The 15,146-nt window shown below is 41.0% G+C and overlaps 1 protein-coding gene across 1 annotated transcript in view; it reads left to right on the forward strand.

Annotated features, from left to right (window-relative positions):
• Window positions 1–2: 2 nt before the first annotated feature.
• Window positions 3–15,146, forward strand: part of CIRSR (corepressor of RBPJ and splicing regulator) — a 32,643-nt gene continuing 17,499 nt past the window's right edge. The window contains 6 exon segments of the mRNA XM_081095633.1: window positions 3–158; window positions 6,054–6,148; window positions 7,909–7,982; window positions 8,526–8,610; window positions 8,988–9,036; window positions 11,422–11,539. Coding sequence (XP_080951759.1) covers window positions 87–158; window positions 6,054–6,148; window positions 7,909–7,982; window positions 8,526–8,610; window positions 8,988–9,036; window positions 11,422–11,539 — 493 coding nt within the window. The 5' untranslated portion in view covers window positions 3–86.

Here is a 15,146-nt window from a genome sequence, read left to right on the forward strand (position 1 = left end):
AGGGAAGCGCAGTTCCGGTTAGGCGGCAGAGTTTGTTTACGTTGCTCTCAGACCTAGCGGCAGCTTTCTCCAGTTCAGCCTCCAAGATGGGGAAGTCCTTCGCCAATTTCATGTGCAAGAAGGACTTTCATCCCGCCTCCAAATCCAACATCAAGAAAGTGAGTACGGGGAGCCCGGGCGGGTGCTGGCCCTAGGACTGGGTTCCCAGGGCGTGCTGGACCTGGGGAGTGCTGGTGTCTCTTGGATCCCTGAGACAGTCGCCTCTTCGCCAGGCCCAAAGCTCTCGTGTTCTTGCCCCTTCACCCCCGCTGAGACACTTGTTGACAAAGCTGGCCCTCGGGTTTAGGCGGCCTGGTCTGCTCCGTCGGCTCTGCCTGCAAGAATATAAATCCATAAGATCTGAAGATCGATAGAGTTCCTCATTCCTTCCCTCAGAGGAGATTCTGGATTTGCCTTTTCGACTCCCAGGATCGCGGTGTCGGAGCGCTGCTAAACTGTACAGACTTTAGATTTAAGATAAGGTAGATCTTAGCATGGAAATAAAGTCAGCCCCTTGCTTCCTCTCTTTATCCTACCCGATAATGTAGTATCGCTCTGATGATCTCGTTGAAGTTTCAATGATCAATTACGTGTCTACGAGGCGCAGTGAAGAGAAACCGTGCTCAGTACTATAGCAGTGGAAAGGAGAGATGACGTAGGAAGAGTCTGAGCATTGGAATCAGGCCTAGATTCAATTAGGTTATTCCAGCACAGTCGCTTTTAGCCCTGACACCTTGCACAAAATCGTTCCCTCATTCCAGTCTCCTAATCTATAAATTAGGAATGATCGTTATCAATTGCTTTGACTTGTAAAATTGGTATGAGGGTTAAATAAGACGGTTTAGATAAAGGCTTTGAAACAAAGTACCACCTAGCACTGAGTGTGCCCACCATCTAGAGGGAGTGCTCAATAAAATATTAATTTTCCCTACACATATACTTATTCTTAGCCTGCTCCCAAATACAGAGTTGCATTCTTGGCATATGCCTTGCTTACTCTGTATGCTTTCCCAAGCAGTCACATCCAAATTCATAGTTTTAACTACCCCCCTCTTCACTCATGACTCTCAAATCTACAGCCCCAGGTGTCTCCACTACCTCGAAAGAACTATATATGTACTTAACAATTTCATCTAGATATCCTACAGGCATCTCAAGCTCAACATATCTGAAATGGAACTTATCTTTCATCGAAAATCTGCTCTTCTTTTTATACTTGCTCTTCTTTTTATACTTACTATCTCATGTGAGTAGGAAATACAGGTAGTAACAATCCTTCACCCAGTCATCCAAGCCAGGAATTCAAGATTCATCCCTTTCCCATTACCCCTTTATCTAGTCAGCAAATAAATTCGATTGGTCTTACCCCCTAAATATCTCTTGAATCCTTCTCTCCTCTTTGTCACTACTGCCTGTATCTTAGCTTAGACTCTCATTATCTTTCACCTGGACTGTTATATTTCCTGACTGATTTTTCTGCCTCCAGTCTTGACCCCTTTCAAATCTATTCTCTACATAGTCATCAGAATAACTATTTTATTTCACAGCTTTACTGAGATATAACTTACATACCATAAAATCACCCATTTAAAGTACACAGTTTAGTGGTTTTTAGTATATTTATGAATTTATGAATCATTACCACAAACAGTTTTAAAATATTTCTGTCACCCGACCCCTCAAAACCCATATCTGTTAGCAGTTCCTCCCCATTTCTCCTTAACCCTCCCTCTTATCCAGCCCTAGGCAACCACAGATCTTTATATTTCTGTGGATTTACCTATTCTGGGCATTTCATATAAGTCATGAAATATGTAGTCTTTTGTGAAATATTGCCTTTTTCGCTTAGCATAATGTTTTCAAAGTTTATCCATGTTGTAGAATGTATCAATATTGCATTTCTTTTTATTCCTGAATATTCGATTGTGTGGATATGGCACATTTTATTTGTCCACTCATCAGTTTATGAATATTTGGGTTGTTTCCATAGAAAGGTCTTTTTAAAGCAAAACTCTGATCTTGTCCCACTCCTTATTAAAATACTACAGAATTAAGTCCAAGTAATCTGGGTCCAGTTTATTTTTCCTTCTCTGTCCCCAATTGCCATTCTCCCAGTTCAGATTTTATATTCCAGTAATGTCAAACTACTTAATTCCAGTTTTACACCTTTGGGTCTTTGAGTTATTTCCTCTGCCAGTAAAATCTTGCCCTTGCCCTAGCCCTAGCCGGTTTAGCTCAGTGGGTAGAGCGTCAGCCTGGGAACTGAAAGGTCCCAGGTTCGATTCCGATCAAGGGCACATGCCCGGTTGTGGGCTTGATCCCCAGTGGGGGACTTGCAGGAGGCAGCCAATCCATGATTCTCTCTCATCATTGATGTTTCTATCTCTCTCTCCCTCTTCCTTCCTCTATGAAATCAATAAAAAATATATATATATAAAAAAAAGATCTTGCCCTGTTTTTTTCCTTGGCAACATTCTGATCCTCTTTAAAAACCTGTTTAACATGTATGAAGTTGCTTGTGTACAGGGTTATTTATTGCAATAGAGTTTTTAATGGCAAAAGATTAGAAATTTTTTAAATGCTCATTAGTGCAGCAGGAGATTGGTTCAATAAATGATGATATAGCCCCACAATAGAATGATGTTCAGCTCTCTGCTCCCCCCACACACACACCCCAAATACAAGAAGGCTTTTTATTCACTGATCTTGAATGATCTCCATGGTATAGAATTTTATTTTATACATATTCTCTGTGTGTATATGGACATGTGTATGCAATATATGTTACCATATATGAAAAGAGTGAGAAAAAAAATGTGTGGCCCTGGCTGGTGTGGCTCTGTTGGTTGGGGTGGCGTCCTGTACACAGAAAGGTTGTGGTTTTGATTCCCTAGTAGGGCACATGCCTAGGTTGCAGATTCAGTTCTCGGTAGGGGTACAGTCAGAGGCAACGGATTAATGTTTCTCCGTCTCTTTCTCCCTCCCTTCCCCTTTTTCTAAAATCAATAAACATATCCTTGGGTGAGGATTTTAAAAAAAGGAATATGTATGTATGTTTGTTTTATATACACATGGCGGGGGCAAAAGTAGATTTATAGTTGTTTATATGGAAAATAATATAATTAAATAATAAGAATAAACTCTGTTTTGTGTGCTCACAACTGCACTACCCTGTATATCCTTTTGTGTATATGTGCATTAGAACATCTTTGGAAGGATATAGATATACAAGAAATAGATAACATTGGCTACCTTTGATTTAATTTAAATAAATAACTTTTTAAAACCAAAAGTTGCTGTAAAGTATTCCCTTATACCAGCCTTCCTTCCCGGTCCCTAATGTTAATCACTGTCTTATTCTGTTTTGTTATCTTGTATATATTTCTGTTGTCCAAATATCAAACTTTATTGTTACTATTTATTTATATTATATAATTCATGTATTTTTTATTATACAGAGCTTAAAATTACAGAAAAGTTAGTATGGTTTTCTATTAGCAGATTCTGAGCATTTTGAAGACAAGAATGTGCTTTATTACTTTTTATTCCAGTCCATAATGAATACTCAGTATGTGTTTAAGCTCTCGAGCAATTGAGACAAGTAAAATAACCTTATGAAATCTAAAGCAAATAAATGGTAGTCATTCTGTCAGAAGTGATATGTTATTCATTAGATTGTTATTAATATGTTATTCTGCTAGGCGTTTCTCTCTTGCAACTGTTTGTATTTAAGCTACTGTGAAAATTCCAAACATGTACCTTTTTTAAAAATATATTTTTATTGATTTCAGAGAGGAAGGGAGAGGGAGAGATAGAAACATCAATGATGATGCTGAAACCAGTTTGGCTCAGTGGATAGAGCGTCGGCCTGCGGACTGAGGGGTTCCAGGTTCGATTCCGGTCAAGGGCATGTACCTGGGTTGCGGGCACATCCCCAGTAGGAGATGTGCAGGAGGCAGCTGATCAATGTTTCTCTCTCATCAATGTTTCTGACTCTCTATCTCTCTCCCTTCCTCTCTCTAAAAAAAAAAAATCAATAAAATATATTTAAAAAAAGAAACATCAATGATGAGAGAGAATCATTGATCGGCTGCCTCCTGCATACCCCCTACTGGGGATTGAGCCCGCGAGACCACAACCCAGGAATGTGCCGTTGACTGGAATCGAGCCTGGGACCTTTCAGTCCACAGGCCGACGCTCTATCCACTGAACCAAACTGGCTAGGGCACAAACATGTACCTTTTACTGCCTATCCTAAGTGTAGTTTTTTCTTCTACATTGGTAAGTGTGAAGTCAGTGGAAGAAACTTCAGGAACTTATACCAAAATAAATGTCTGGTATATTCTGTCCCTGAAGGATTCTTTTCATTTTGATTTTTTGCTTTTATCTCCATGCTAGGGTCCCAGTGCACGAATTCATGCACTTTGAAAAGAACTGTGGCCCGCAAGGCTGCAGTGGGCACCGGGGTGGGTCTCGGCCCATCCTCCACATCCCCGCCTGGCCCTTCCTGCCGCAGGCCCCAGTCCCATCTCTGCTGGCAGCCCCACTCCCACTGCAGCCACTCCCATGCGCTGATGGCGCCAGCCCTGCTCACACCCGCTGACAGCGCAGAGCAGTTGGGACCAAAAGTTGCTGTAACAGGTGTGAGCAGCAGGTGCGAGCGGGGCCGGCGCTGTCAGTGGGTGCGAGCAGCAGCTGCTGCCCCAATCGCCCCTCAGGAGCAGGGGTGGGTAGAGAAGCCCTCGGGGGCAATCGGGGCCAGCAGCTGGTCCTCCCACCCGCTGACGGTGCCGAGCGATCAGGACCGGCACCGGGCACCAGCAGCCAGTGTGAGCAGCAGCTCCAGCACTGGCAGTGTGCGAGCGCCGGGTGGAACCGCGGCGCACGGGAGCAAAGAATTTTCAGTAACCACCAGAGGCTCGCCCCCATGACAGTGACCAGTGCCCCCTCTCACCTGCTCCACCATCCTGCCGCCATGTTCCGTGTATGCCCTCTGGTGGTCAGTGCACATCATAGGGACCAGTTGTTCGGTTGTTCCGCCGTTTGGTCTATTTGCATGTTAACCTTTTATTATATAGGATAGGATTAACCTTTCTTGTTCACATCTCAAGCTGTGTCCTCAGCACTTTCCTATCTCAGCACTACTAAAATACTTATAACTACCTTTTTTTGCTCCTGAAATTGAAAAATGGCAGTCTTGTCCTACATCCTCCTCCTCATACTCATCTGCCCTCACCCACAGTTAATTATAATTTTATCAAAGTAAGTATTTGTCCTCAAATTTACCTTCTTAAAATTAGCTTGTTGGAGAAAAAGTTTGACTTGTTTTTGGTGAATGGTTGTTAAATACTTTGTCCTTTATTCTAAAAGTGATAGGAAGGCATTGGTACCTTTTAGGCTCAGGAAGTAACATGGTTAAATATCCTTGCATAAGCTGTGTGCGCTTTTTACCTTCACCACTTTTATGGTTTTGAGAATTTCACATAGGGACACATTCAACCTGTGCTGCTGGTGCCTTTGAGACATCTGACACACCTCTCTCTGATCTCTTTGTTTCCTCTCTTGTTTCTTCCCTTTATTCTATAACTATCTTTCATTTCATTTCCTTTTCTTCCTCTTCCTTCTCCTCCATTTTTCCTCTCTTGCTGTCAGTGGCACCCCTGGGCATTGTTTGACCCTACTGGTTGTACCTGTGTGTTTTCTAGTCTAGACATATTACATGTGGAGAGATGGTTATTCTCTCTGAAATAATACAGGGACTGAGTGCAAAAAGCTGTTGTTTCAGGTGCTCAGAGTAGTTCTCAAGTTGGACATTTTTGCTTGAAATTTTAGTTCTTTTGAATGGTTGTATTTAAGGACTTGCCCAAAGACACAAATCAGACTTTTCAGCTGTTATTTTGTAATGGTGTCATTATGACCAAAGTAGATTATGTTGTAAACTATATACAATAGCATTTGATATTTTATTAGAAAAGCAAACGTCCTATTTTAAATATTTTACTTTATTAATTTAGGTATGGATGGCAGAACAAAAAATATCATATGATAAGAAAAAACAAGAAGAATTAATGCAACAATATCTTAAAGAACAAGAATCATATGATAATAGGTAAGAAATTCCATTATACGGGTGATTTTATTTTATTTTTAAAATTTTATTATTTTTTTTTTTAAATCCTTACCCAAGGATATCTTTTTATTGATTTTTAGAGAGAGAAAGGAAGAGAGAAAGTAGTGGGGAGAGAGAAAGATACATCAATGTGACAGAGAAACATGGTTTGGTCACCTCCCACATGTGTTTGAACCAGGGATCGAACCTGCAACCTTTTGGTGTATAGGACGATGCTCCAACCAGCTGAGCCACCCAGCCAGGACAGTGCTGGTGATTTTAGAATAATCAATTGCATGAAAATGATCCCTACTGAATTATATATTAAGTTAGCCTTTTTGAATTGAATGTCTTTTTTTTAAATATATTTTATTGATTTTTTATAGAGAGGAAGGGAGAGGGGTAGAGAGTAGAAACATCGATGAGAGAGAAACATCGATCAGCTGCCTCCTACACACCTCCTACTGGGGATGTGCCCACAACCAAGGTACATGCCCTTTACTGGAATTGAACCGGGGACCCTTGAGTCCACAGGCCGACGCTCTATCTGCTGAGCCAAACCGGTTAGGGCTTGAATTGAATGTCTTAAGGATAGGATTCTATTCCCTCTGAACTATCTTTACTCTCATATTTGTAGATGGCCATTTACCCATAACTCACATAAAATATATTGATGTGAGTATATATAGCCTATGATCAAGTTCCAGCTGAGGCAAAGCTTAGAACAGGAGTCCTCAAACTTTTTAAACAGGGGGCCAGTTCACTGTCCCTCAGACCGTTGGAGGGCTGGACTATAGTTTAGAAAAAAACTATGAACAAATTCCTATGCACACTGCACATATCTTATTTTGAAGTAAAAAAACAAAACGGGAACAAATACAATATTTGTATTTGCATGTGGCCCGTGGGCCGTAGTTTGAGGACCCCTGGCTTAGAAGAACAATAAAAGTTTAACACTCAAACTACCGACACCTCTCACAAAAATATTTCTTTAGAAGCTTATTAAAGATCAGTGCAGTGAGAAAGCAGAAAAGATGTTCAGGAAACAGTCAATAATTGAGTTAGACCAATAAAAAGAGTGTGGGTGGAAAAGTAGGTTTACAGCAGATCATAGTGCAGTTATTCTTTATCTTTAAAAAACAGTTACTTTTTTTCCTTGGTACTTAATTAATATTTGAAGCTATGCAAATATCCTGTTTTTCCTAGAACTTTTGCCCAGTAGTTTTAGCATTTATTGGTGCTAAATTTAGCATTCACATCAATTATTACTGTGGTTTTCTAACGGTGATTTTCTCTTTCTCTCATTCCCACTATATATTTTTAAATATATTTTTTAATTGATTTCAGAGGGGAAGGGAGAGGGAGGGAAAGATAGAAACATCAAGGATAAGAATCATTGATCAGCTGCCTCCTGCACGCCCCCTACTGGGGATCGAGCCCTCAACCTGGGCACGTGCCCTTGATTGGATTCAAACCTGAGACCTTTCAGTCCTCAGGCCAGTACTCTATCCACTGAGCCAAACCGCTATATTTTTTAATTTGAATTCCTTTTCCCTTTCCTCATTAATTTATTTAGTCATTTATTTGTATCAGTGTAGACTCATAGATATTTCAGATTTCATCTAATGAGTGGAGTAAAGTTTTGAAACTATTACAACAATACTTTAATTCCCTTAGAATTTTAGAGGTTGAGGGACAGTTATTCTGTAATTTTTTCCTCCTACATAAAATTGTTACCCTTATGTCTTATTTTTATTTAGATTGCTTATGGGAGATGAACGTGTAAAGAATGGCCTTAATTTCATGTACGAGGCCCCACCAGGAGCTAAAAAAGGTACTCACCTCATTTCTTTTTTTAAGTCTTTGATATGTTTGCAACTAAAAGTTTGAGAACTGTTATGAAAGTTGCTCTTTATCTTTTAAAATGGCTATTGTATAAATGCTGTAATCAATAGAATAAATACTAAAAATACTTGTCTATCATCTAGTTATATTTCATGACTGGTCCTTTGGGTAGGAAAAAAATCTCAACCTCAGCAGAAGGGCATTTATTCTTTTATAATTTATGTATATATCTTTAGTGAGACTACATGCCTATTAAATATGATAACTTACTTAATTTTGTTTTTTATCCTTTAGTGATTTGAATTTTATCTTGTGAAAGAAGAAAAATGTCAAACCAATAAATTCTTACATGTTATAATTAAATATCATATCATAGTATAGTATATGGTAGACTTTTATGAAGTTTTTAACTTGCTCTACCTTTTTCCCCCGTGTTTTTGATATGCAATCAAGAAAATAAAGAGGTAAAGTACTATTTACTATGCTTGAATTTACTTGCAGTAGATTATAATTTTAAGAAAAATTGAAAGACTTTTTAATGAATGTTTTCAGAAAGAAGAAACAGAAGGAGAGACTGAATACAAATTTGAATGGCAGAAAGGAGCGCCACGAGAAAAGTAAGACTGGTTTTCTTTTAAGATAAAATACATATCATTCAATTTATCTGATATCCCATCTTGTATTCTTTTTTTCATTCACTAAAGGCATCTAATATGAAAAAGTATTTTAGGTGATTTGTCTTATGCAATTAATTTGCCTCATTATAGTCTTTAGTTTTATTTTACTTTTTCATTTTTTTAAAAAAAATTAGACTGGACACTTAATAACTAAGTGGTGTTTGGAAATACTAAATAGATTTATAGTTTTGTATAGTTATTACAGTTATACATTTTGTAATATATTTACTGGTAGAACTATAGAACTTTTTCAGAATAACTGCTGTTTCTTAAATTATTCTTAATATTGTGTTTGCACATTTTTCTCTACATAATAGATATGCCAAAGATGACATGAACATCCGAGATCAGCCCTTTGGTATTCAGGCAAGTGACATATATTTTACTCTGTAAGAATAATTTTTATTTAGTAAATACTTTACGTTGTGGTCCAAAAGGTATTTAAGCTGAAAAGGAGTTCTATGGTTTCTGTTTGTATCAGAAAATCGAAGGACTAGAGGAGAAAACATTAAATGTAATAGATTGATGAAGATAGAAATCAAAGTTTTATAGTGAGGCTTATAATGACAGTGGTCTCTGCAGTTTTCAAGGAATTTGAAGAATTACCTCAAAATTTGAGAATTTAAGATTAAGCCATGACATAATTATTTTTTGGAATTTTATTATTCTTTTTTGGATGACATTGTTTTATTGCCACAAAATAAGAGTCAAAAAGAAAAAGATAGAATTTAGCTTAGTTTTTAGACAGACTTTATGGTAAAAGATTTTAAAATTTATATTAAACTAAAGGCCTGGTACAAAAAGTTTGTACACTGGGGGGGCGGGGGGGGCGGGGGTTCCCTCAGCCCGACCTGTGCCCTCTCACAATCCGGGAGCCCTCGGGGGATGTCCAACTGATGGCTTAAGCCCGTTCCCTGCGGGGAGTTGGCCTAAGCTGGCAGTCAGAGGCTCCCCCCACCACCGCCACTGTGCTCACCAACCATGAGTGGCTTTTGGCTGAGCAGCACTCACCCTGTGGGAGCACACTGACCGCCAGGGGGCAGCTCCTGCATTGAGCGTCTGCCCCCTGGTGGTCAGTGTGCATCATAGCAACCAGTCATTCTGGCATTTGGTTGATTTGCATATTAGCCTTTTATTATATAGGATTATAAAATACTAGAGGCCCGGTGCACAAAAATTTGTGCACTCGGGGGGGAAGAGGGGTCCCTCAGCCAGGCCTGTGCCCTCTCGCAGTCTGGGACCCCTCGGGAGATAACGACCTGCTGGCTTAGGCCTGCTCCCAGGTGGCAGAGGGCAGGCCTAATCCCTAGGTGCAGCCCCTGGTCGGGCTCAGAGCAGGGCTGATTGGGGAGTTGGGGCGCCACCCCCTGTCATGCACAGAGCAGGGCAGATCGGGAGGTTGCGATGCCACCCTCAGTCACGCTCAGGGTAGGGCCGATTGGGGGGTTGGGACACTGCCCCCTGTCACACTCAAGGCAGGGTCGATGGGGAGGTTGCGGCGCCACCCCCTGTCACGCACAGAGCAGGGCCAATCAGGGGCTTGGGGCGCTGCCCCCCATCACGCACAGAGCAGGGCCGATCAGGGGGTGGGGGCGCCGCCACTGTCACACTGAGGGCAGGGCCGATGGGGAGGTTATGGCTCTACCCTGTCACACACAGAGCAGGGCCCGTGGGGTGGAGGGATTGGGGCGCCGCACCCTGTCACACACAGAGCCACAGGGCGATCAGGAGGTTGGGGAGCTCCCCCCTATCAGGCACAGAGCAGGGCCGATCAGGGGGTTGGGGCGCCTTCCCCTGTCACGAACAGAGCAGGGCCGATAGGGAGGTTGTGGCCCCGCCCCCTGTCACACACAGAGCCACAGGGCGATCAGGGGGTTTGGGCGCTGCCCCCTGTCATGCTGATCCCGGTGCCGGGAGACCTCGCGGCTCCACTGATCCCAGTGTTGGGAGGCATATTACCCTTTTACTATATAGAATAGAGGCCTGGTGCATGGGTGGGGGCTGGCTGGTTTGCCCTGAAGGGTGTCCCGGATCAGGGTGGGGGTCCCCACTGCAGTGCCTGGCCAGCCTGGATGAGGGGATGATGGCTGTTTGCACCTGGTCACACACCCTTCAGGGTGGGGGTCCCCACTGGGATGCCTGGCCAGTCTGGGTGAGGGGCTGGGGACTGTTTTCAGGCTGGGACTGAAGCTCCCAACTGCTTCTTTTTTTCTTTTTTTCTTTTTTATTCTGAGCCAGCTTTAGCTCTGAGGCTCCAGCTCTTAGGCCTCCGCTCCTGAAAGCAAGTATCTGGTTTGTTTAGGTTCTACAATCGAAACTCTGTATCAACTCCAGGTCTGAGATCCCGGCCGGCTGAAAGCTGGTTTCTGGGGTTTTGTTTAGCTTCTATTTTTGTAACTATGTTTCAAACTGCCAGCTCAGAGGCCTGCAGTGGCAGGCGGGGAACGTTGGAGTCCTCCGTCACTGAAGCAAGCAAGCCTCATGTTAGTTTCAAGCTGCCTGGCTGCCGGCCGCCATCTTGGCTGGCAGTTAATTTGCATATCACCCTGATTAGCCAATGGGAAGGGTAGCAGTCGTACGCCAATTACCATGTTTCTCTTTTATTAGATAGGATAGTTATGGAGTCTCTTTCTCTGGAAATCTTTTTAAAATTAGAATAATTTAATTTAAAATCTACCAAGGAGTAGGGAGCCAAATGTTGGTTAGATTCTTAATATTTTAATAACCAAAATAATGTTCACTATTTCTCAGGTTCGAAATGTGAGGTGCATTAAATGTCACAAATGGGGTCATGTCAACACAGATCGAGAATGTCCTTTGTTTGGTCTTTCTGGAATCAATGCAAGTTCAGTTCCCACTGATGGCTCAGGTAAGCACTAGACATGATTTATTTGTTTTAGAATATATACCAAGGACAAATAAGAAAAGATCAAATAACATTTTATCTTTGGCTTGGGTTGGGCTTTTTGGACTAAGGCACAATCCCAAAATATGATGGTCAATAGGAAACTATGATCATGTGTTCTGAATTTGAAAGACAGATTATTAGAATTGAATTTAATGTTCCTAGCCAAGGGCCCCTGTGAAAGACATTAAACATAGTTTATCAGGCTAGTAACTTAAATATAGAAGGAAGAAATGGTTATTTCTATATTTATGTCCTCCTGAATTATAAAAGTAGATTGGTCTAGAAGCCTCAGCAGTCACCTTAATTCAGAGATAAAATCAAAACTGAGTTTAGCTCTAGCCAGTTTGGCTCAGTGGATAGAGCATCAGCCTGCGGGCTGAAGGGTCCCAGGTCCAATTCTGGTAAGGGCACATGCCCGAGTTGCTGACTCAATACCCAGTGTGGGGCATGCAGGAGGCAACCAATCAATGATTTTCTCTCGCATCATTGATGTTTCTGTCTCTCTCTCCTTCTCCCTTCCTCCCTGAAATCAATAAAAATATGTTTAAAAGCAAACAAAAAAACTGTTAACTATGTTAAAATTGGTTTTTACTTAAAAATTTTATTTGCCTTTCTGCATATTGTTATCTACTTAAGAAAGATTAGTCTAATTTGTTTTGTGTTATTTGGATTCCTTTTATAAAAGGATATTAAAACAAGTTGTAACTTAAATTTATCAGTGCCTTGGGTAAAAGAAGTACACAGATACAATATTATAATTGAGTTTTTTAAAATCCTTATTATTCTAAAAAAGATAGAAGCCACATTTTAAGTAAAGGGAAACTATTTGCTCAGTGGTGAGAGAATGCTGATACAGACCTTGATCTGAGAACCTCTGACAAAAAGAATATCCCACAGATGCCACAATGCAGGTATCTTAAAGCCCACATACTGATACTCCTTGCTCCCCTACCTCCACACATCCACTTGGTGAAAGAAAGGTGAGAGGTCTCAAAAGAAATAAAGCCCTGCCATAGCTGGTTTGAAGGGTTGAGGAGTCAGTTCCAGTCAAGGGCACACACCTCAGTTGCAGGCTCAATCAGGGAGCATGTGGAGGACAACCAATCATTCTGTCTCTCTCACATTGATGTTTCTCTCTCTGTCTCTCCCCCTCCCACTCTCTCTTAAAAAAAAAAATGAGATCAATTGAAAAGATATTCTCTGTTGAGGATTAACAAAAAAAAGAAAGAAAGCCCAAAGAAATACGGGGGTGGAGTAGGTCATATATGAAGAACCCATTGGCTCACATATTTCTGACCACTAATTTTAGTCACAGGAACCTGTTATTATATATAAAAGGTATATTCTGTTTTCTGGAAAGGGTTCCATCTTTCTCATCTTTTCCTTCACTCCAACCTTGTGGTGCCCTTACAATTGCATGTTTCCTGTGTTGGATAGGGGTGGTCAGTGATAGTAGCTGTCTTTGTTCCTTGGCCTCATCTTTGATCCTGCTTCTGAGAAAATGAGTAGGATAGACTCCAGACTTAGCCCTTTATTTAGTAATCGATTAGACCTGCTTTCTCTTGAGTCTATATTAGAAAGTCTGTTAACCACAAACAAAAGAACTTGTGCTATTTAATTATCCTATTTTTAAGAGTATTGAAAACATTGAATTCAGATATAATGAAGCTAGATTAGCTCTTCTTCAGCCATGAATTTATGCTTATTAACTTTACAATAACTCAATCATTCATTTTATGCAATCAAAGTTTTTGTACCCCACTTATGGTGGAGTTTTACTGTAGAACTATTCTTCAATCAAATGAACTTTCTCAAAATAAGTGAATGAAGTAGAAAATGCTCAATTTTTTTTTTTTTGCTCCTATCAAGTTTTAACACATGTAACCACCCTTGAGTGAAAAGTATTACCTTTGTTGAAATACTAATATTAGTATATTAATATTCCTAATATATAAAATGTTCCTTCAAGTCAAAAGATGAACAAACTCAAAGGAGCAAAGGACATAAATATTGGTGGTTTACAAAAGGAGGGGTTCAAATAGCCGTTACAGCCATGACAACATTTTCAACAGCATTAATAACCAAATAAATGGACCTCGCTGGTTTTGCTCAGTGGCTAGAGCGTCGGCCCACAGACTGAAGGGTCCCAGATTTGATTCCGGTCAAGGATGAGTACATACCTCAGTTGCAGGCTCCATCCCCAGCTCTGATCTTGTGTTTGTGCACATGCACGCCTGGGAGGCAACCAATCAATGTGTCTCTCACATCCATGTTTCTTTCTCTGTCTCACCCCCTCTCTTGCACTTTCTAAAAATCAGGGGGAAAAAATATCCTCAGGTGAGAATTAACAAAAAAATAATAACCAAAGAAATTAAAGTAATATTATCTTTTTGCTCATCAAATTTCGTAAAGTCTTAAAAGAACTTTACACCCAGTGTTGGAGCAAGTGTGGTAAAATTAACATTTTAATCCACTATTGATAAATTGGAGCAGCCTTTCTGAAGTCATTTGATGATATGTATCAAAAGCCTTAAAAACATGAATATCCTTTTACCTAGAAATTCAACATCCAGGAATTTATAAGAAAATGGTAAGGTAGATGCTTAAAGATTTATAGTAGTGAAATACTAGAAACGACCCTAAATGTTCATCAGTAAGGGTAAAATAAATTCACTTATTCAACAATTATTTGTGGAGCACTTACTCTGTGCCAGGCATTTTTCTAGGTCCTAGGAATACAATATTAAGACAGAAAAGGTCCTTTCTTTCATTGTGTTGGAAATGACACAAACTGATAAATAAGAAAATATTAAGTATTTATAAGTTCTATTGTAAAATTAAATTGGATACTGTGATAAGAACTGAATGGGGAGTAACTTTTGATTAAGTGGTGAGGAAGGGCTCCTCTGAGGAAGTGATGTTAAACTGCGATCTCTAAATGACAGGAAAGATGCAGCTTGCAAGATCTGACAGAAGAGCATTTGGCATCTTAGGCAAAAGGAACAGCCTTCCACACAGAGGAAACCATAAGTTCAGAGAGGCAGTGTACTAATCGCTGAAGAGCACAGGCTATGGAACGATGGGGCTAGTAAATGCCTGATTTGGATCCTCTGCTCTGCTGCTTAGTAGTAACTTTAAGCAAACTGCTTAACCACTCTGTGGGGTGTAAATGTGAGAACAAATGTTGGTAAATATCTAAGAATATCTCAAAGCACTAAACTCTATGATAAAATTACTAGAGGCCCGGTGCACAGAATTCATGCATGGGGGGAGGGGATCCCTCAGCCTGACCTGCACCCTCTCAAATCCGGGATCCCTCAGGGTATGTCCGACACACTCTCGCAATCTGGGATTACTGGCTCCTAACCGTTCTCCTGTCTGCCTGATCACCCTTAACCCCTCTATCTGCCTGCCTGATCACCTTAACTGCTCCCCTACTGGCCTGATCGCCCCTAACCACCTCTGGCCAGTCGCAGGCACCCGGGGCCTGGGCTTCCCTCCCTCTGGCTGGCCTCAGGAACCCAGGACCCAGCCGGCTTCCCCCAGGACAGCCGCAGCTGCAGGGAAC

The sequence above is a fragment of the Myotis nattereri genome, assembly GCF_964212035.1.
Source record: "Myotis nattereri genome assembly, chromosome: 7".
Classification (NCBI taxonomy): Eukaryota; Metazoa; Chordata; class Mammalia; order Chiroptera; family Vespertilionidae; genus Myotis; species Myotis nattereri.